The 24,176-nt window shown below is 43.7% G+C and overlaps 1 protein-coding gene across 1 annotated transcript in view; it reads right to left on the reverse strand.

Moving 5' to 3' along the window:
• Positions 1-10,596, reverse strand: part of LOC140481583 (serine/threonine-protein kinase 24-like) — a 52,311-nt gene extending 41,715 nt beyond the window's left edge. Inside the window, exon 1 of the mRNA XM_072578015.1 lies at positions 10,236-10,596. Coding sequence (XP_072434116.1) covers positions 10,236-10,277 — 42 coding nt within the window. The 5' untranslated portion in view covers positions 10,278-10,596. The remainder of the gene's footprint in view (positions 1-10,235) is intronic.
• Positions 10,597-24,176: the final 13,580 nt, after the last annotated feature.

A 24,176-nucleotide genomic window follows, 5' to 3' on the forward strand; every position in this document is an offset into this window, starting at 1 on the left:
AGATAAATGCGAGGTGACGCATTTTGGGAAAGCAAATCTTAGCAGGACTTATACACTTAATGGTAAGGTCCTAGGGAGAGTTGCTGAACAAAGAGACCTTGGAGTGCAGATTCATTACTCCTTGGAAGTGGAGTCGCAGGTAGATAGGATAGTGAAGGCGGCGTTTAGTATGCTTTCCTTTATTGGTCAGAGTATTGAGTACAGGAGTTGGGAGGTCATGTTGTAGCTGTACAGGGCATTGGTTAGGCCATTATTGGAATATTGCATGTAATTCTGATCTCCTTCTTACTGGAAAGATGTTGTGAAACTTGAAAGGGTTCAGAAAAAATTTATAAGGATGTTGTCAGGGTTAGAGGATTTGAGCTATAGGGAGAGGCTGAACAGGCTGGGGCTGTTTTCCCTGGAGCGTCGGAGGCTGAGGGGTGACCTTATAGAGGTTTACAAAATTATGAGGGGCATGGATAGGGCAAATAGGCAAAGTCTTTTCCCTGGGGTTGGGGACTCCAGAACTAGAGGGCATAGGTTTAGGGTGAGAGGGGAATTATATAAAAGAGATCTACGGGACAACTTTTTCACACAGAGGGTGGTACGTGTATGGAATGAGCTGCCAGAGGAAGTGGTGGAGGCTGGTACAATTGCAACATTTAAGAGGCATTTGGATGGGTATATGAATAGGAAGGGTTTGGAGGGATATGGGCCGGATACTGGCAGGTGGGACTAGATTAGGTTGGTATATCTGGTTGGCATGGACAAGTTGGACCGAAAGGTCTGTTTCCATGCTGTACATCTCTATGACTCTATGAATGTGCATTCATAACACAGCTAAACACATGCAATGGCAGCCAATCGAGTCCCCTGGTGGGTTAATTTGATGTTCGGGTCCTCTGCGCTCTATTGGGGCTCAAGTGCCCTGGGTTAAATTGAGGTTCAAGTCCTCTATGCTGTACTGGAGGTAGTTAATTGGAGTTTGGGTCCCACGGGTTTAAGTGAGGTTCAAATCCTCTGCGCTGTATTGGGGCTTTAGTCCTCTGAGCCGTATTGGGGTTTGAGTCCCCTGAGTGGGTTAAAGTGAGGTTCAAGTCCTCCGTGAGTTATTGGGGTTTGAGTCCCAAGTGGGTTAAAGTGAGGTTCGAGTCCTCCGCAACATATTAGGGTTCGAGTCCCCTGGTGGGTTTAATTTGAGGTTCAAGTCCTCTGTGCTGTATTGGGGTTCGAGTTCTCTGTGTTTATGTGGGATTTCAGCCCATGTGAGGAGTATAGCGAGAAAGGGGTTAAAATCCCCTAGTGGCAAAATTTGAGGCTCCATGAATTTTTGTTCTGGGGGAAGAGAGTGGCTTGGATTGTGGTGCCATATAGTCTGCTGTGAGGGCTCTCTCTTTTTAGAAAGGTAATTCCAGTGAGAGGATGCAAAACAAAACGAGAAATGCTGAAATTAAGGTTATACTAATACTTGGGTTGAAAAAGGAAAGTTTCAATGTAAATTCTGCCATGTTGAGGGTGTTTGATGTTAAAAATTTTGGTTTGTTAAAATACTGATTCGAAAAATCCTTTTGAGTTAACTGTTTGCCTTGTTTGAATCAGGATCTCAATTCAGTTTGTTTTGTGAGCTATGTAATGGGGCAGATTTTGTTATTACATTGAAATTATATAACATTATATCAGTTTTAAAATTATCAATCTTATAAGCTTAAAACAAACTGATTGAGAGCTTTGAGCCTCTAATGTGTTTGAAATTCTACAATGTCTGTTTAAAAGAAACAGTTGGGTCAGTGGTCATGCTTTAGCCAGATGAGAGTATTGTATTAAAATATCTTTGCTGCTGCTGTGTTTTTAATGCAGAGTGTTCACAAAAAGAAGAGTGCATTTTGAGTTTGATTCATTGTTAAGATTTTAGAGAATATTTGAACTTGAGGCTGAGCTGTTTCAGTTCTGTTAATTATTGTTAAGACTTCACTGGCCCCCTTCATATTGCAAATTCAAAGAATGTTGATCTCTACCAAAGTTGCCACTGTAATTCTGACTGTTTTGTTTGGGAAGTTTCATTTGGAGAACATATTTTAAAACATTCGGCATTTGTTTCCCATGAATATATCAGATTTAAATCTAACTGAAATGGCTTCTTCAATTGCTAAAGCACAGGAAACATTTTGTTGTTTTCTTGCTGTTCCATATTTTTGAAATAGGTTTTCTGACAGCTTTCATATTAACCAAATATCAAATTTATTAAGGAAAATGATTTTTAAATAACCTGAAATGGGTGTCCAAGGGCATAATTTTAGGAGCATTGATTGTTCTTTATAATTGACTGAATTGTTTATAGAGTCATAGAGATGTACAGCACAGAAACAGACTCTTCAGTCCAACTCATCCATGCTGACCAAATATCCTAAACGAACGTAGTCCCACCTGCCAGCACCTGGCCCATATCCCTCCAAACCCTTCCTATTCATATACCAATCCAGATGCCTCTTAAATGTTGCAATTGTACCAGCCTCCACCACTTCCTCTGGTAGCTCATTCCATACACGTACCACCATCTGAGTGAAAAAGTTGCGACTTAGGTCTCTTTTATATCTTTCCCCTCTCACCCTAAACCTATGCCTTCTAGTTCTGAACTCCCCCACCCCAGGGAAAAATACTTTGTCTATTTACCCTCTCCATGCCCTTCATGATTTTATAAACCTGTATAAGGTCACCCCTCAACTTCTGACGCTCCAGGGAAAATAGCCCCAGCCTCTTCCTATAGCTCAAATCCTCCAACTTGTTTAGGCAGTACAATTTAGAAGTTTATGGATTCTATAAAACTTGATAATGTCATAAGTGGTGAGCAGAGTAACAGACTTCAAGAATTCAAAGAATGTTGAAATAGGCAGACACAATTTAGTGTAGTTAAATGCATGACTGTCTTCATACTGATGACCACCTTGGCAAGGAAGGAACGAGAGAGGAAATACAAAGATACTTTCAGCAACTAACATCATCTCTCGAGTTTCTCCATTCACAAGTAAAGCACACCTTCGGACCACCACTCACCACTCCACAACCTGCTCCAACGGATTTCCAGTCAGGAGCACGAAAAGTGAAGAATCTAACAACAGTGAAGGGGACTTTTTGTCAGTGGCCTTTCTACGGACATTAAACCACATAAGCTTTACCTTCTCTTTCAATCATTTAAGGGATATGAGGTGTCACTGATCACACTAACATCACAACAGCTAGTTGGCTTTGTTACATTTGACAGCAGAACAGGAGCAGAAGCAGCAAAAAAAGCTGCGTTCACCTGCTGCTGAACTGCACTCTCAGATGCGCTGGTATTCTCCATTTGAAGCATCTCCAGAAGGATGGCAGTCTCATCAGTTTTATGAAGCATTTAATTGCCCTTACCCAAGAATTCAGATTTCTCTGTGGAGTGGTGTGCAAGGACAGACTGAATTTTGTTTTCAGATTGGATTTTACTGAAGGAGATTTTAGCATGTTTCCACTCGACTTGGAGAGAATGGAGTGGTCACTAAGGACTGTGAATTTAAGAACTTTACTGGTGAATTTTTTCCACATGGGAGGATTCTTCAAATTCTGATTACTGCAATGGACTAGTAATTTTTGTTCATAATCACTGTATGTTGTGTGTCAATAACTTGCTTAAATACTGGCTGTCAGAGTCTTATGAAAGCTGGTAGTACCTTCTAGGTGGTTATCATGGAACGATAAAAGGAGGGAATGCGAAAGTGTATATCGTAATGAGCAACCAGGGGAAGAGTTAAATTGAGTTTTGTGAAACAAGAGATTCAGCTGAGCATGACTCAGATCAGATAAGAACTTGCAGTTAACAAAGGGGTGCTGGAGGCAAGGGTAATAGGTTAACAAGGTGGAAAAGCATTCATTATGTGGAGCCATTTAACAATATTGGAAGTATTCAGTGTGTAAGGTAAGTTAACAAGAGGAAAAGGATCCACTATGTGAAGCCAGTTAGCAAGGTTAAGAACATTATTTATATAACAGCAGAAGGCTTAATCTCTACAATAGACACGTGCTGATTGTAATGGTCACCCCATTAATATGTATGTTCTCTTATCTGGATGTTCCTCCTTGTACAACGACTACATAATTCGTTAAGAAACTGCTGTTCAAGAGAAGACTGAGAACTGACGTCCCTGTTCGTTCTCTCTCCCTCCAGTGCCCGGAATAAAGATGAAAGAGGTAAATCTACACTGTGTCTCTGAGAATTTCACTTCGACTGAGGTGGGAATGGGACAATAGCAGGAGAGATGTGTGGTCACCCATGTGTTAAAGAAAGTTGGAAGCTCCACCATCATTATCCATAGCTCCAGATTGTGAAATACATCCAAAAGTATACGTTGCCACAGCAACTCTGACATCTTGAGTGAAGTGCATCCACTTCACCACCGCTCAGCAGACAGAGTATTAATAATTGCATCACGAGGGAACAGATGGAATCTTATAGTGTGGCTCTAATGGGGAAGAAGTTTAGAATGGTAGACATGAATTCTGCTACAGTCAAAGAATCAGTTCCTTAGCATCAAGACACTAAGGTCTGTTGGTCACAAAGTTCAAGTTAACAGTACTGTAAATTTATCACACGGTCAAACTAATCAACAGTCCCATTTTGGATTTTCTCCCACTTTCAAACAATAGTACATCTGCTATAGACGTGTCTTCTATTTCTATATTTTCTTGCCCCCATAGCGTACCTGATGATCACTGACCTCAATAGGACTAACGCTTCTGTCATTCTCTTTCATCCTATCACAGACTGAGATTTTGCCCTAGCCCCACCCACTCTTGGCTCAAAACCTATTACTTTTCTAACTTTTCCCAGTTATGATAAAAAGTCATAAACCTGAAACATTAATTGTGTTTGTCTCTTCACAAGACACCACCTGGCTTGCTGAGTATTTCCAATGCTCTTTTTACCATAATGAAAGTGGGGTTTTGTATTTATATGGTATTAAGTTGTTGTTTGTTTGTTTGTTTGTTTGTTTGTTTATCAACAATCTGTTAAACACTCCGGCATATCAAATCTGAAATCAGTAGTTTTTACAGGATTTTTTTTTCACAGTGATGAAAGTGAACAGCACATTTGACAAAGGAGCTGGTTGCAAACTAGTACAAGTCCATACTCAGTATCTTTGTTACCATATTATACATGTTGTTTACCAAACTATTAAGGAAATTGCTTGTAAAGTAAGCAGTTTGAAGCTATTGCTTCCTGTGCAGTACAGCAGTTCAGAAATCTACTTGGCAAAGAAACTGACAGGACACCTTAATTGCAAAAGGCAATCTGCGAGCTTTGACCAGTTCAAACAGCAATTTGTAGAATGGCACATCACCAACTAAGTTATACAACTTCAAACAATTTTGTGAGATGTCAATGACACACTGTCACAATACAGGAAACTGAAACCACTCTGTGAATAACAGCCACAAGCCAGGCCCAAAAGCACTCCCTTCTTACATGTTTTGTTTTTAAAAATCTCCAAATAATTGGATAGCTATGTGTATGGTGAAAATGCAACACTCAACAGCATATAATTCATAGGTTATTCAGCCCACACTGTTTCAAAGCAGTATCTAATTAGACCAACTTCACTGCTCTTTCCCCATATCCCAGCAAATTTCTTTTACAAGCATTTATCCAATACCCCTTTCAAAAAAAAATTCAAATGCCCTTCAAGCAAGACAAACCTGTACAGCATCAACATTTTTTAATTTCTGACCCAAACATCCGGGCCTTGGTTTTTTAACCAATCATTTCAAATCTGTCTCTTCTGGTGACTGATCCCCAGCCAATGTAATAGTTTATCTTGCTTAGTTCATTCTCATGATCCACGATTACACTGAACATCTTGGGTTTATAAAATGCCTTTAATGGTCCTACAGAGAAGCATTGCTGAGCCACTATGAAAATGAAACTTCTCCCAAAAACGATGGACTAAGTTTATAATGACTCCTGCTAAACTTTTTAAGGACTTAAAACTAATTTTATCTTTGTGGAAAGTCAAAGATCTCAATCATGATGAAAAAATGCACAATTTCAAATATATTTTAAGAGTTTGTGATATTTCACCATCTACTTTGATTTCATGTTTGTGCCACAATCATTTATTTTGCTCTCTGAAAAATTGTTATATGTAATAGATAAACCAGTGCACTTTACTTCCTGATCTGTTCCCTATTTGATGATGTCACTGTTGCTGGACACCTGGAGATCACTTTGATGGTGTCTCACATTCAAACCAACAGTGAGAACGACCATACAACAGAGGTTTTCAGACCTTTATGGATAGGTTTCTTAAAGGTGAGTCTATCACTGATGGCTAAATTCAGGTCATGAGGACAAATCATCAAAAGCTGCACAAGGATGATGCTCAGGAGCATCTTAAAGGAGGAAAGAGAGGTAGGTGGAGAGAAGCTGAGAGCTTCATGCCCAGGCGTTGATGGAGGAATTAAAATCAGGAATAAACAAGAGACCAGAATTGGAAGAGCACGGAGAAAGCAAAAGACAAGACTACAGAGGGCTTTTGGGCAAAAAAAAAGGAAGAGAATATAAAATATGTGAACTAAACGGAGGCCAGTGAGCACAGGAGAAGTAGATAGGAGGACAATGAGAGTTAGGAAATGGCTAGCTGATTTTTGGATGGAAAATGGGAGGCCAGCCAAGGAGCCACTGGAATAGTCAAATAAAGAAGGTGTGGATGATATAGATCGATACACAAGGTTGAACATGCATCTAAAATCAGGCTTGTGAATAGTCTGAATGGAATCTCTGATGCATAAATGTTCCATATTTTAACTTTTTACTGACTGTCACAAATCTTGATTATCCAAATGAGACAGACGGGCAGTATTTTGTTCAGCTTAGACTAAATTCCCTACAGTATAGAAACAGGCCATTTGGCCCAACAAATCCACACCAACTCTCCGATGAGTAGCTGACCCAGACCCATGCCCATCTATCTACCACTGACTTATGCACCTAACACTATGGGCAATTGAGCATGGCCAATTCACCCAACCTGCACATCTTTGGTGTGTGGGAGGAAACCAGAGCATCCAGAGAAAACCCACGCAGACACGGTAAAACATACAGACAGTGGCTCAAGGGTAGAATCGAACCCGGGTCCCTGGCGCTGTGAGGCAGCAGTGCTAACCACTGAGCCACTGTGCCAACTATAATTGATTATTTGGATAACTGATTCAAAACCTCTCTTCTGGGACTCGGAGCTTTCTGAAGCTTCTTTCTACCTCGCTCTGCCTGCCTTGCTCCCTCTCTCTGTTTCAGGGTCTGAGCAGATGCACACGTGTGTGTATGGAACCTGCAGCACTGCTGAAGCCTCTCCCCGTGGCTGCTATACTTCAATGGGATTGACAGAGTGAGCACTTGCTATATCTGCTCCCCAATCAGGAGACTAGGCAGCAGTACAACATGCAAACCACCACCCTCAGAATGGAGATGGCAGCTGGACTGGACACCAACAGCAAGACTGCTGCTGCCTTTTTTTTGGGGGGAGGTGAGTCTCGAGACAGCGCACACACACGCGCGCATCCACACACACAAATTTTGACAAGTTCCCATTCTGCCCTGTACTGAACAACGTTGGAGAGATTATCTGGGAAAGGGGGGTTTAGGTACATCCTTGTGTAGAACTCCAGGGAAAGTGTGGGGAGGGGCGAGAGATCAGTCATTTGGAGACTGGGCAAAAAATCGATGTCCAGGACTGCTCTCGGCAGCATTTCAGTAAGCCAAATTCACTTTTAATCGTTGTAAACAAATGACATGATCAGTGTTGATAACATCTTTTTGAGGTAATGTTTCTATCAGGACATTAAGATCTTCTTCAGATAATCCGAAATTTGGATAATTGAGGTTCCTCTGTATAAGGTTTAGAAAAACTGGTTTAAATCGAGCATTAGTGATGTTTTAAAATTTGTGTTTGCAAACCTCTTCATGGTTTCATGCACTCCATCATTAAGTTGGGTCTTAAAATGTACCTGAGCAAACTTTTGTTTACTACCCCTAACATCTTTTAATTTCTTTCTGTGGCTTTCATCAAATCTATTTATTGCAGACTTAAATGCAGGTTTAGGGAGGGAATGATGTGGAATAGTCCAATTTTCCACCAATTCTAGTCTTGTGCACCCCAACTTCCATTGGTCCAGATTTCACGGTCTTTCCATAGACCATAAAATAGTGTAGATGTGGACCATTCAGCTAGAGTCTACTGTGCTGTTCAGTGAGATCATAACTGGTCTGATAATCTTCAACTGTACTTCCTCACTTTTCCTCACAACTTTTAATTTTCTTACTGATTGGCAGATTTTTAATTATTAATCTCAAGCCTTGAATATGCTCAACTGCTCAGCCTCCCCAGCCCCCTGCAGTAAAGAATTCCATTGATTCATTACCCTCAAAGAAGAATTTTCTTCTCATCTCTGTTCTAACTGAGCAACCCCTTATTCTAAGATTATGCCCCCTCTGCTAGACTCTGCAACAAGGGGAAACAACCTCAACACATCTACCCTGGCAAACCCCTGAGAGTCCAGTGTACTTCAAGAAGGTTGTCTCTCATTCTTCTAAACTCCACTGAATAAAGATGCAACTTCATCGACCTCACATACGAAAACCTCTGAATAACCAGGATCAACTTAGTAAATCTTATCTGGACCGCTTCTAAGGGACCAAAACTGATCACAGTTTTTCCAAGTGTGATCTGAGTGCTACTGCCAAGAATAATTTTATACAGACCTTCCTATTTTTATAGTCCATCCCCTTTGAAATACAAGCTAACAGCCCATTTGCGTTTTCTATTAACTGCTGGACTTTAAGTGCTAGCATTGAGAGATTCATGCATAAGAAATCCCTGTGTTTCAGCTCTCTGCTGTCATACCGCATTTATAATATTTAGCTCCTCTGTTTCTCTGGCCAAAAAGCATCAGTTCAGATATTCCCACATTTCTGGAATCCACTCCCTAACACCACCATGAATCAATCTATAGCATGGTCTGTTTCGGTTCAAGATGGTAGCTCACCATCACTAGGGTAACTAGTGATGGGCAACAAATGCTGGCCCAGCCAATGACACCCACATTCCACAGGAGAATTAAAAAAATTACATTCCATCTGTCAGATCTTGGACATTCACTTGTCTTCTGTATTCATTCATCCTTATTACTTGCCTTCTCACCTACTTTTGTATCATCTGTAAATCTGGTGATAGTACACTGACTTCCATTATCCTAGTCATTACTATATATTGCAAATAATCATGGAACGAGCATTAATTCCTGCGGCACTCGCTCATTACAGGTTGCAATTCCAAAACTAGCCCACTTATCCCAACTATTTCTTCATTAGTTAGCCAATTCTTTCTCAATGCTAATATACTACCCACTACCCATGTCGCCTCTCCCTTGGTGGGTCAACACATGTCAACTGACATGCAAACACACTGCCTTCTGGTGTCAAATGTCACAGCCCCATATGAGCCTCAGAGGTCCATGCAGCAGCAGGAAAACAGACAACCTAGTGCCTCATATCTGATATCTCATGGAATACCTTTTGAAAAATACATATTACATCTTCTGATTTCCCTTTAACTATCGTGTTTGTCACCTCCTCAAAGGACTCTATTAAATTTGTTAGGCATGATTCCCCTTTCACGAAGCCATGCTTGACCAAATTAAGTATTTTTAAATTTGCTGCCATTCCATCCTTTAGAACTGACAAACATTTGCTCCATGACAGATGCCACTCAGCTGCCGGGACCATAAATTCTGGAAATATGTCCGTAAATCCTCATTCTTCATTTTTAAGGCTAAAAGCAACCTCACTAAGTCTTTGGTCACCTATCTTATCATCTCAATGTGTCTCGGTGAGGCTGGTATGCGACGTTAAAGATTGTTGGTTGGTTGGACAGATCTAGATTGTCGCTGGGGGGGGAAAAAAAGGACATGCCAGGGGAGGTCTCCCTCTTGCACTCATCAGGACAGGTGAGAGAATGCCAATGCCTGGACACGTACCTTTTACCTGCAGAGGCCAGGTAACAGAATATGAAGAGTGGAGCTTTTTATTCTCAACCCAAAGCTCTTCTTCAGCGAGACCCAAATGGTAAAGGTGCTAATACAAATGCTGCTGTAGCCCTGGATGGTGGGCAGACCCAGAAGATGGGAGTTCACAGGAACAAGCCGTCTCCCCCACCCCAGCCTCAATCTCTTACCTGTACCCCGGGCAGAGCGGCCTGCTCCGGGGATTGAGCCATCCCGCTGCCCCTGCTCGGGATTCCCGTCTCCTGAAGGAATCGACACCGACTGAGCGCCTGTGTCAAGGCGCAGGGGGGGGGAGGGGGGCAGTGTCAGTCCAGGTTAGGCCCCAAGCCTCAGCCCCCGAACGGGGTGCGGCCCGCTCTCCCAAATCCCCGCGGACCCCCCGCCCCGCACGGCTTAATCCCTGTTGGGTTGAGGGCGGTGGGGGGGGGAGGGGGCGAACAGGTGAACGAAAAGGTCTGGAGGTGACTGACTCCGCCGCCAGGCGAGGGGGAACAGACACCGAGTGGGGGGGAGGGGGGGGAAACCAGCTCCGCTCACTGGGAGAACGGCACTCCGACACTGAGGGAACGGGACCTGAGACCTCCGGCCGCCCGGCGGCGCTGCAGGCGGAGGGTGTGGCTTCGCCGTCCGCCCCGATCTCGCCGCCAAACGCGGGACCTGAGACCTCCGGCCGCCCGGCGGCGCTGCAGGCGGAGGGGGGAGGGGAGGGGAGGGCGTAGCTTCGCTGTCCCCCGCCGCCAAACGCGGGAGCTGACACCTCCGGCCGCCCGGCGGCGCTGTAGGCGAAGGGTGGAGGACGTGACTTGGCCAACCGCCATGATTACGCCGCAAAACGCGGGACCTGATACCTGCGGCCGCTTGGAGGCGCTGGAGGCGGAGGGCGGGCTGGGGCGTGACGCCGACCACCTTGATCCCACCCCCAAACTCGGGAGCTAAGACCGCTGGCGGCGCTGCAAGCATTGGGGGCGGGGCGGGGCCGGGCCAAGGCCCGAGAAGTGGGTGTCAATATCGACCTCCTACCGCCTGAGGGTGCGGTAAAAGGAGCAGGAACAGAGCCGGGTAAAGGCGGGGCCTAATGTAACGGGGCGGAGCCAGAACGCAGCGATGGGTGGAGCTCCGTGATTGACTTCATTCCGCTTCAGAGAGACCGCCGACCGGCCGAGGGAGCGGGAAGTTTTCAGGGCAATGGTTAGAAGCGGTCTGCTTGGTTATGCTTCAGCCTCTATATTTACATGAATCATCTATTTACACATCATTAATTAAGACTTATAATTAATGCAATCCTGTTCGAGCGTTTGTGCACCAGTCCCATTTAAAAAAGAGGCTTGTCGGCCGGAAAGTGGTGTAATAGTCGGCTGTGGGGTTTGTGGAGGTCTGTGGTCTTAGGATGGTGAGGACCTCCGACCACCAGGTGGGCCTACAGCATCTTTCATTATTGTAATGAGGACCTCCGACCACCAGGTGGGCCTACAGCATCTTTCATTGTTGTAGTGAGGACCTCCGACCACCAGGTGGGCCTACAGCATCTGTCATTGTTGTAATGAGGACCTCCGACCACCAGGTGGGCCTACAGCATCTGTCATTGTTGTAGTGAGGACCTCCGACCACCAGGTGGGCTTAAGCATCTTTCATTGTTGTAGTGAGGACCTCCGACCACCAGGTGGGCCTACAGCACCTTTCATTAGATGCAGTGAGGACCTCAGCCATCAGGTGGACCTAGAGCAGCTTCTGTTGATGTCGTGAGGACCTCCAAGTGCCAGATGGGTCTGGGAGCAGTGTCATTTGGGTGTAATTGATTCCTAAGTGCGAGGGTAAAGACCACATGAGAAACATTAATAACTGGCAGCCGATAACTATTGGTCCGATGCAGCTACGACTGTTCACGAAAATAAAGGCAAAACGCCTCAGTGAGACAGTCGAAATCAACAACAGGCAAAAGGAGTTCTTAGCAGCCACTCCCAGATGCAATGAAAACATTGCCATCCTCGAAAACATAATTAGGGGAGCAAAGCATAACTGCAAGGATCTCGCAGTTGTCTGTCAATCTGGCGAAAGCGTTCGACTTGGTTGAGCACAAGCTACTACTGAAAACTTTACAAAGAGCACAACGTCTCAAAGCCTATGTAGGTCTGATCAAGGTTCTTTACACAGGCGACACAACCGTGGGGGAAGGGAACGGTAACTGTACCACCCCAATAAATATTGAGAGGGGTGTAAAGCAGGGCAACCCACTCTCACTAATTTTATTTAACATTGCTCTGGATCCTCTGGTATGCTCTCTGGAGAAGACCATCTCAGGGGTCACCATGCCCCTGGGCGGCAGAAGAGTCAACTGCTCGACTTTGGCCTTCATGGATGACATTTCCCTTCTGAGGGACTCTCACTGGAATGGCGAGGAATCTGAAGCTGCTCCAGTCGTACTGCGACCATACAGACCTCAGTATCAACATCGTGAAGACAAAGGGCTTCCACTTTACATTTAAGAAGAAGACCTTCTTATTCAACCACTTTGATAACTGGAAGCTGTGAAATGAATCCATTATCTATATACCACCAGGTGACACAGAGAAGTACCTGGGTACCCGTATCGATCCATGGGCACGTGTGGCAGAAGGGGAGTGGAAGGAGAAGCTTAAGACGTGGATTAAAGGAATGCAAGCAGCATCTCTCTGACCAAGGCAACGGCTGGAAATCCTTAAAACGCATGTCATCCCCAGATTGCATTTCCATATGATCCTATCCGAAGCAGCTCAGTGTCAACTCATAAAACTGGATCATGTGTAACGCCATGTAAGATTTCCTACACCTCTCACCTCATACCGCTGACGGAGTCCTGTACGCCAGCAACAGGAACGGCAGTCTAGGTGTCCCAAAACTGGAGGTGCAAATTCCATCCGCGATTGTCCGCTAACGTGAGGCCTTTGAGATGTGATGTCCAGTGATGTGATAATTCAGGCCTCCTTTCAGTATAAAGGAGAATGCAACACAGACACCACTGCTGGACTGCACGTGCTCAAAGCCCTTAAAGAAATAAAAGATTTCCTACCTTGCAGCCAAAATGGCAGTGAAGGGGAATTGGACCCGATGACCCACATCTAGATCATCATGCCAGCACTCCAGGAGACAGCCGCAAGGTGACAGAAACCAACCAATAGGAATGCAGGATGGAGAGAGTGGGAATTTGAAAAATGGCAAAAGCTGGAATGTCAAGGGGCAGGCATCCAGTATTTCAGAGATGACAAGATCTCTAACTCATGGCTGAAATCAGCAATTCAATAGAAATCCTCTCGGTTCATAAACAGCTTGCTCTTGTGGTGTAACCTATACCTGACAAGAGCCACCCTGTCAAGGGGAAGACCGAATAGAAACAAAACTTGCTGAAGGTGTGAGACGGCAGTCGAGACCACCTCCCACATCTCAAGATGCTGCCCATTTGTCAAAAATGTTCGGATTAAACGCCATAATTAGATCACAGACCAGCTGCAAAAGCATGTCAGTAAGTATGGCTGAACATCATCTATTGAGCCCCGGTTGTTTGCAAAAGACAGCTCACTATGGAAACCCGATCTGATATTTAAGAAAGGCCAAAAGATGTCAAAGTGCGGTATGAGATTGACAGCAAAGTGCTGGAAATGGCATGGCGTGAGAAATATAATCACCTTAACGCCAAGATAACGGAATTAATGGGAGGCTCGGAACCCAAGTACTTCAGCTTCATGATGGGCGCACGAGGAATGTGACTGGGCCTGAATAACAGCCTCATGAAATATCTCAGCATAGAAAGATTTGAAACCTTCGCCCAAAGGACATCAAGACTCACAGTATCACTGACACTCGAATTACTACAACTCTTCAGTGATAAGTGAGCTGCTAACAGTCTCCAGCCGGAGACTAGGATTGGCCAACCCCCACCAAAAAAAATGAAAAAAAATTTTAAAAAGGGGTGCCAATCCACCTACACCACGATCAGTCTGATACCAGACTGATGGAGGACCACCAATACCAAAGCCTCATATAACACCAGTACCACCCCGGCCCTTGGCTTGTAGTGATGCTAGAGAGTCCAAAATGTCGATGGGCGACGTAAAGGCTCGATAAAGACACTCTTGTGAGTGTTTCAATGTAGTGAGGGCCTCCAAGTGCCAGGTGGGTCTGGAGCAGTGTTAGTTGGGTGCAATTAGGACCTCCGATCACCAGATGAGCGTGGTGCAGCTTTCGTTGAGTGTAATGAGGACCTCCAACTGCCAGGGGGGCTGGAGGGATTCTTTTACGAGGTACAGAGATGACAAGGCTTAAAAGCAGAAGGAAACAATTTAACCCCATTGAATCTATATTGTCATTTAAGGAGATCCTTGTTCACTTGATAATGCTAAACTCCAATTCTAACCTTTTCCTATAACCCTTGAATTCCAAACTGATTAAAATCATATCCTGAATATACTGAAAGGCCCACACTTTACAGCTTTTTGCACCAACGAGCTCCACAGATTCATGAGCCTCTGAAAGAAGAGCTTTAGCCCATCTCTGTTTTAATGACTTTGAGTGTGGGAAATCATGTCTCCCTAACCTAATTAAGTTTTTTGAACAAGTAAGAATGAGTATTGATAAGGGCAGCGTGGTGGATGTGATCTATATGGACTTCAGTAAGACATGCAGCAAGGTTCCCCTTGAGAGACTGGTTAGCAAGGTTAGATCATATAGAATACAGGGAGAACTAGCCATTTGGATACAGATCTGGCTCGGAGGTATAAGACAGGGCGGCGGTGGGTGGTTTCCTTTCAGACTGGAGGCCTGTGACCAGTAGTGTGCCATAAGGAACAGTACTGGGTCCGCTGCTTTTCATAATTTGTATAAATGATTTGGATGTGAACATAGAAGATAAAGTTAGTAACTTTGCAGAAGACACCAAAATTGGAGGTGTAGTGGGCAGCAAAGAAGGTTACCTCAGAGTACAACAGGATCTTGGTCAGATGGATCAATGGGCCGAGGAGTGGCAGATGGAGTTTAATTTAGATTAATGCGAGGTGCTGCATTTTGGAAAGGCAAATCAGGGCAGGACTTATGCACTTGTGGTAAGGCCTTAGGAAGTGTTGCTGAACAAAGATACCTTGGAGTACAGGTTTATAGCTCCTTGAAAGTAAAGTTGCTGGTAGATAATATAGTGAAGAAGGTATTTGATATGCTTTCCTTTGTTGGTCAGAGCATTGAGTATAGGAGTTGGGAGGTCATGTTGCACCTGTATAAGGCATTGGGTAGGCCACTGTTGGAGTATTGCATCAATTCTGATCTGCCTCCTTCAAGGAGGATATTGCTAGGGTAGGGGTGTTGAGCTACAGTAAGATACTGAATGGGCTGGGGCTATTTTCCCTTGAGCTTTAGGGGCTGAGGAGAAACCTTATAGAGGTTTATAAAATTATGAGGGGCATGGATAATGTGAACAAACAAGGTCTTTTCCCTGGGGTGAGCGAGTCCAAAACTAGAGAGCATAGGCTTAGGGTGAGAGGGGAAAGATTTAAATGGGACCTAAGAGGTAACTTATTCATTCTGAGGATGGTGAGTGTATGGAGTGAGCAACCAGAGAAAGTGGTGGAGGCTGGTACAATTTCAACATTTAAAAGGCATCTGGATAGATATATGAATTGGCAGAGTTTAGCGTGATATGGAGCAAATGCTGGCAAATGGGACCAGATTAATTTAGGATACCTGGTCAGCAGGGACGAGTTTGCTTCCATGCTGTACATCTCTATTGTGTGATCCCTTCTGAGATTATGCACTGTGGTCCTCACGCCTGATGAAGGGCTCTTGCCCGAAATGTCGATTCTCTCGCTTCTCGGATGCTACCTGACCTGCTGTGCTTTTCCAGTACCACACTCTCGACGCTGATCTCCAGCATCTGCAGTGCTCACTTCCTGCACAAGGGGAAATAACCTTTCCACAGCTACCATTTCAATTCCCCTAAGAATCTTGTATGTTTTAATAAGGTTGTCTCTCATTCTTCTAAATTCCAATGAGTGAGGCTTTACTTACACCACAGGGTGACAGAGCGTACGAGTGGGTGCAGTGATAATCTCCTGCCACCAGACGAGGCTGGGAGTCCAATTCCAGTGGAAGCTGTGATACCTTGTGCCACCAGAGGGTGCTGGATCCTCTTCCAGTTGGAGCAGTGATGACCTCGTAGTGCCAGAGGGAAGACCAATACTGGAACAGCTTGGCTAGTGGTATGACAAATTCTGGAGCATGTCTTAAGTACTATTAATGGAATATTGTCAAGGCCCACAGCCTTTGCAATGTCCAGTACCTCCAAACATGTCTTAAAAACATACAGAGTGAATTGAATTGGCTGAAGACTGACATCCATGATATTGGAAATCTTTGGAGGAGGCTGAGATCAACCATCCACTTGGCATTTCTGGCTGATGGTTGGTGCAAATGCTTCAGGTTTTTCTTTTGCGCTAATGTGCTGGGTTCCTCATCACTGGGGGTGGAAATATTTGTGCAGCCTCCTCCTCCAGTGAGCTGTTTAATTGTCCACCATCATACGCAATCGGATGGAGCAGGATTGAAGAGTTTAGATCTGATCCATTGGTTCTTAGATTGTTCGGCAATCTCTTCTGTCATGCAGGTGGTCCTGTGTTGTAGTTCTACAGGTTGGCATCTTATTTTGTTTGAACGCTGGCAAACTCTCTGGCATTGAATCCCTTTGCTTATCCCCTAATGTAATAGGGATGGGTACAATAGGTGATGTGCCAGGCCAATGTGTTAAAGATTGTGGTTGAATATAACTATGTTTGACGAAACACAATGCCCCATGGATGCATAGATTTGGATTGTTCGATCTGTTTGACGTTTGTCCCATTCAGCACGGTGGTAATTCCACCCAACATTAATGGAAGGGATTCTCAATGTGAAGGCAGGTCTTTATCGAAACAAGGACCATGTGATAGACACTTCAGTTTTGGACAAATGCATCACTGACAGATGGATTGGTGAAGACAGAGTCAAATAAACTTTTCCTCCTGTTGCTTCCCGTACCACCTGCCACAGTCTGACTCTAACAGTTATGTCCTTCAGTACTCAACCAGCTCGATCAATAATGGTGCTGCCAAGCCACTTCCAGTGGTAGACATTGAAGTTTCCTACCCAGAGTATGTTGTGTGCCCTTGCAACTCTCAGTGCTCCCTCCATCTGGTTTACGGATTCATCAGCTGATGTTGGGGTGGCGTGATTGGTGGTAGTCAGAAGGAGGTTTCCTTGGTCATGTTTGACTCAATTCCTGAAATGTCAAGGTCTCTGAAATCCTGTGTGAGGACCCCATATGAGGACATTGGCTGCAAGGTATGATTGAGAGATTATGACTCTCAGGCTGTTGCTTGACTAATCTGTGGGACAGCTCTCGCATGAGCCTCCAGGTGTTAATCAGAAAATATTTCCAGAGTTGGCGTGCTCCTTGGAGGGGTAGTGTGAACTCGATGGACAAATTGTCTGCTTTCACACCATACAGATTTTCTGATGCTATGAGTGACTTGCTTGGCCATTGCACAGGCCAGCACTAATTGCTGAGGGTCTGGAACCACATATGGGCCAGACTAACTAAGAGAGGTCAATTTCCTTCCCTGAAGGACATTCCTAGAATCCCTATGGTGTAGAAACAGACCATTTGGCCTAACATGTCCACACTGACCCCCAAAGTCTCCCACCTAGACCAATTCCCCTACCCTATTACTTTACATTTCCCCTGACTTACACATCCTGAACCCTATGGGCAATTGAGCATGGCCAATCCACCTAACCTGCACACCTTTGGACTGTAGGAGGAAACCAGAGCATCCAGAGGAAACCCTGGCGCTGTGAGGTAGCAGTGCTAACCACTGAGCCACATTGTCATTTAAAAACAAAATCAATAAAGGCAACAATCAACAATGGTCACTATTAGACAAGTTTTTAAATTTTGGATTTTATTGAATTGCTATTTCATCATCTGCACCGACGGGATTCAAAGTAATGCCCCAGAACATAAGCCTGGGGCTATTAGATTAATACTTCATTGTAACAGGCCACTTTTCTTTTGGATTATGAACTGAAATGAGAAGAATGAACAGATCTTTTAAGGAGAGAAATTGCTTAGAATTGTTGGCAACTTGGAAAAGAAAGAAACTTGGAATTGAAGTTTACTGATGCATATGGGACGGTTTTTCTGTTTGGGGATTTTGAGTTCAGGCAAATTGGCACCACTTGTTATAGGTTCAGGTGAGATCAGCATAGCCACAACCTTCTAGTTACAGTTTAATAGAGACCCTGCGAGGGGAGTGAAACAGAGAAGCAAGGAAACCGCTGGAAGTTTTGTTTTTGACCTTTTAGAAGGGAACAACAATCTGTTCCCTCTCCGTTTTCTCTGTAAAGTTGGTCTCTTCAATTACTGTTCAGAAAGAACCGAAGAATCCAAACACAATCAGAAAGACACAGGCTGCAACCAAGGAACAATGTTATGGACCAGATCAGACCCTGTCAACATTTTAAGAAGAGCAAGACCCTAACGTGTTCTTATTTTAAAGGCAGATCTAAAGTGCTGTGTTCTAGATGCATTTCGATTGGTCCAGCTACTCTCCATTAAGCAAAACACAGTTTATTCAAACACTACACTTAAAATACAACTAAAGAAAAGAAGAATGTAGAATAACTTAACTCCATTGGAGAACCTAGAATAATAGAGACAGTAACTATTATTTATTAACTTTTTTAAATATAGTAACTTCCCCTAAATACACCCCTTCACAAAAAGGCAAATTCAGAAAACAGATTTTTTTCATGTGCATCAACCAGAGTAGGAAGTGACCATAACTGGTCTGAAAACACCCCATCTTGTCTGATCTCAGAAGCTAAGCAGACTCCGGCCCATTTAGTACTTGGATAGGAGACTGCCTGAGAATCCCAGCTGCAGTAGAGTGGTTGTGATGGCCGAGTGGTTAAGGCATTGGACTTAAAAATCGAATGGTGTCTTCCTATGCAAGTTCAAACCCTGCTTGCAGTGTTGTTTCTGGCCTGTTTTTAATTGCACTGTTCAATTCTGAGAACATCCCATTTCGCCCACAGCACTATGTGAAACCCCAGCTTCTGGCTGTAACTGAGAGAGGGTAAAAAAAAAGTTTCTACTTCTTTAAGACTCCAGCACTTCTGCTGAATCTAAAACCTAAAGAAAAACTAGAAACTGAGGTCTGTGAGAGCTGGCCACACCCATTCAGGCTGCTTCTATTGTTCCAACTTAACAAAACAAACCCCAAGACCTCACAAGCTGTTTACGTTACCACAGACTGCTCGGGACCTCTCGTTCAATCGCTTCCTTAAACCAGGTCAACATACACCTCTGAAAGCCACAGCAGCATCACACTAAAGACTGATCATTGTTGTGTAACAAACCAACACATTATTGAAGAAAGGACATGCATTGTGGAACCAAACCATCTTGTTTTGTGATTTCAGACTGGTCATGCAGAACTGTGTTCCTTTGCCTTTTTATCTCTTTGCTCATAACACATGTTTTTTTCCAATTTTCTTAAAATAATGTGTGTGCGTGTGTGTTTTACAAGGGGTAAAGTTAAAGTTATATACGTTAGAAAACTTGTTATTTTACTGAGTTACAATAAATAGTTATTTATTATTGTTGCTCAAGAACTATGGTATGGTTTGCATTTATCCCAGATAGCAGTCAGTAAGAAGCGAAGTGGGATTATCCGTGGTTTCATTAACATTTAATATTTGTAGTGATTCTGGGAATAATGGGGCTTGACTTCCAGTGAGTTATGGTGCCAGTGACATTACTGCTGTGCCACTGCTCCCCCTGCTGTCTGCTTTGGGATTATCTCAAACTCTGTATCTCATGGTCCAATGCATAATCTACAATTGAACACCTATGAACATAAACCTACCTCTGGTGTACCATTCAGAAGCAGTAAAACCTCTCAGCTCTGCACTGTGAAGCACCATGGCAAACAAATGGTGAATTGTATTAGCCTGGCCTACCAACTAGGATTGTTAACAAAAAGGAAATTCCCACAAAGGGATTTATGAACAGCAAGATCTCATGATGCCATTTGGAGCTCAATTTAATGACTTGGATCATTAGCTGTTCAAAGAGTAGTGTACGGCACTTACTGTCACTTTGCAAATTTGCCTGAATGAATGAGATGCAATCCTATAAACGAGTCTAACAGGGGCCTGGTTATTCAGTAGGTATCTGTGCTGAGTGTTATTTTACTGGAGAAAAACTTCAGAAGCTGCAGCACAGGAATTTGGGAGTCCTCATATATAAATCCCAAAAGGCTAGCAGACAAATTCAGCAGGTAATATGGAAAGCAAATGGAATGTTGGCCTTTACTTCAAAGGGACTAGTGTCTCAAAATAGGGAAATCTTGCTAAACCTATACAAAGCACCGAGAGTACAGTGAATAGTTTGGTCTCTTCATCTAAGGAAAGGGGTACTGGAATTGGAGACAGCGTTCCCTCTGAGGCTAGGAAAATCTGGAATTCTTTGTCTCAAAGGGCTTTCATGGCTGGGTCATTCAGTACAATCAAGGCTGAGATGGCCAGATTTCTAACCAGTAAAGGATTCAAGGAATATCAGGAAAGTGGAGTGAAGGGTGATCTGATCTGCTGTGAGCACATCAAATGGCAAAGAAGACTCCGTTTGCCTGAACTGCCTACTTCTGTTCCACATATGCATGTAAATGAATTAACCATTTTATAGTTTTAGCTGCCATTTAAGGGGAAGAGAAGTTGTGGAACGTATTCCCTACAGTATTTAAATTAATATTTGGGGTGTTATTAAGCACTAAGGATATCTCTCATTCAGGAAAAGATTTGAAGAGTAGTTGAGGTTGTTAACAAGCTAACAAGTTGTCATGGAGTCATACAGCACAGAAACAGACCCTTTGATCCAACCATTCATGTCAAACATAATCCCAAACTAAACTAATCCCACATGCCTGCACCAGGTCTGTATCCCTTCAAACCTTTCCTATTCATATACTTACCTAAATGTCTCTTAAAAGTTAACAAAATGTGTTGGTAGTGATTCTATACTATCATTTACAGTAGAGATATTGTAGAGATAGCATTTGTTTCTTGTCTCTTCACATCCACTTGACCTTGCATCTTCTCCTTTTTATATCTCTGTATTTTAGTGCACTAAAGAAATAAGAACTTCTATAAATTATAAACTGAAAGTGCAAAACATTTCTTCAGATCTTGAGCTCTGGGGGAGAAGAAAAACAAGTTAAAATTTGAAATGGATCAAAATCTCAACCATGAGACAAATACATATAAGACAACATTTAACAACGAGGGAACAATAGTAATACAACATACAAGACCAGATCAAAGAGGGTTAATATTTAGTTCAGTGACTCGCAGATACTCAAGAAAATCAGGTTCAGGCAGAAAAGAATTATATCTCATTAAAATACAAAATCAAGCTTCTCACCCTCATATGAAGTTTCTTCATTTCTCGTTTTACACATCAAAGTTGTTGGCCTTCTAACGTGCTTTCTTTATTCTTTCTAAGCATTTTAATCTCAAATTTTCCCTTTAAAGTCCCAACCTTATTTGTAGTGGGAGTGCGAGGTTCAGAATACTTTCTTTTGTATTCAGACACAAAAGCAGCTAGAGTATATTGTTACAAAAGGGGAACTCACCGCTGCTCATGTTGGCCAGGACTAATGCCTGTTGTCTGCCCAATTTCACTTATAATTCCAACATCCTGAATTTACAATGAAGGATCTCCGCCTCTGTTTGACTGTTTCTCTTCAACAGTGAGCCTCTCATTTGTCTTGCTATATCAATATCAGGACTTGGAGCAGGAGTAGGCCACCTGGCTCTTCAAGCCTGTTCCACCATTCAATAAGATCATGGCTGACCTTCTTGTGGCCTCAGCTCCACTTACCCGCCCTCTCACAGTATCCCTTAATTCCTTCATTGTTCAAAAAAAATCTATCTTATCTTTAAAAAGGTTTGCTGAAGTAGCTCCTGTCTACGATGTTGCAGATCAACGAAAGCTCCTTAGGCATGCAGACTAGATAGGCTGTACTAGATAAAAGCAAGATGCTGCAGATGCTAGAAATCTGAAATAAGAACACAAAGTGCTGGAGAAACACAGCAGGTTTGACAGCACCTGTACGGAGAGAAACAGAGTTAACGTTTCTAGTCCCCTATGACTCTTGAAGTGAAAGGTGGTGGAAATTGGTGGTTTTTATGTTCATGACAGAGCGGGAAGGAGAGCAAGTGGAATAGATGGTGAACTTGCTCAGAGCAAAAGACAAAGGCAGTGAGAGTGGTGGAAAAATATGTTGAATACAAGTAACTGTTCAGCTGTGGAAAGTAGAAATTGGGCCCACTGTCCTGACAGCAAGGCAAAAAAGACACAAACAAGAGTTAGCCAGGGCAGAGTGGGGAATGTAAGAAAAATGGAGGGCAGAGGTCATACTTTAAAGTTGGGAACCTTGAGTCCTAGGGGTTGTGAAGTGCCCTAAGTAATAACTGCGAGTTGTTCCTCCAGCACAGATATGCTCTGCTGTGCATTCAGGTCGATGACCTCTGTTCCTAACTCTAAAGTTCAATCCTATCACTTTAAAACCATATATCTCCTTACCTTTCAGCTGCAATTTTCAGGTAGCACGTTATCTCAGTGGTTAGCACTGTTGCCTCACAGCACCAGGGACCCTGGTGTCATTCAGAGAATGTTTGGAGAAAGGGATCATTTGTGTTCGTCCAGAGTCCGATGGATGAGAAGTGAAAAGCAGAAAAGGCCTTGTGGTTTATGGAACAGACCATCATGCTCAGAAAGCTGATGAGATTGTCAAAAAGAAGCAGGAGGAGGTGAAGAACTGAATGAAGAAAACAATTCACAGAATCCCTCCAGTGTGGAAGCAGGCCATTCAGCCCATTGGGTCTACTCCCACCCTCCGAAGAGCATCCCACCCGGACCCATCCCTCTACTCTGTAACTCTGTATTTAACATGGATAACATGCACACCCTTGGACACCATGAGGCAATTTAGCATGGCCAATCTACCTAACCTGCACATCTTTGGACTGTGCAAGTAAACTGGAGGGAACCCACACAGACCCGGGGAGAGTGTGCAAAATCCACAAGGTCAGTCGCCTGAGGGTGGGTGGTTTGGGTTTAGAAGGTGATCACAATGGCCATTTTAGGCAGTGACCTTTTTAAAAACAATTTCAGTCCATGGAAGTCTCAGGCATGAAAGTTAAATGATGTCAGTTGAATATTGCTGTCCATTTTCAATGCAATTGTAACAAATCCCATTGGTTCAGGCAATAAAATGTGGTCCCACCATTCACTGAAGACCCAAATGTCCTATTGCCCTCACTGCTCTGTAATCAGATTAGATTACTTACAGTGTGGAAACAGGCCCTTCGGCCCAACAGGTCCACACTGCCCCGCCGAAGCGTAACCCACCCTTACCCCTACATCTACATCTACCCCTTACCTAACACTATGGGCAATTTAGCATGGCCAATTCACCTGACCTGCACATCTTTGGAGTGTGGGAGGAAACCGGAGCACCCGGAGGAAACCCACGCAGACACGGGGAGAACGTGCAAACTCCACACAGTCAATCGCCTGAGGCGGCAATTGAACCCGGGTCTCTGGCGCTGTGAGGCAGCAGTGCTAACCACTGTGCCACCGTGCTGCCCACTCCAAGTGAGTTCCAGGAGTGTCTTCAAGGAACACAGAGAATGAGACGGTTTTCCAGGGCTTAGCAGCCTCATCTTTCTTTATCAGGGGATCTTCTCATGTTTTATGGGTGGGGAGAGATTTTCAGCTTTCATGCTGTTGCTTCATTTTTATTGTGTTACTACTACCTGACCAACTTTATTCTTCCTGTTGTGGGAGCCAGAAAATCCTCTGTAAATTCGAATGGAATTTACGGCACAGGAGCAGGCCATTCGGCCTACTTGAACCTGCTTCCATTACCCTTTCAGGCAGGGTATTCCAGATCACAATAATTCTCAGCATCAGAGCTATCCTCCTTACACCCTCTAGTTGTTTTGCCAATTATCATTAATCTGTCTCCCCTGGTTACTGACCCTCCTGCAAG

This window comes from Chiloscyllium punctatum, chromosome 9, assembly GCF_047496795.1.
Source record: "Chiloscyllium punctatum isolate Juve2018m chromosome 9, sChiPun1.3, whole genome shotgun sequence".
NCBI lineage: Eukaryota > Metazoa > Chordata > Chondrichthyes > Orectolobiformes > Hemiscylliidae > Chiloscyllium > Chiloscyllium punctatum.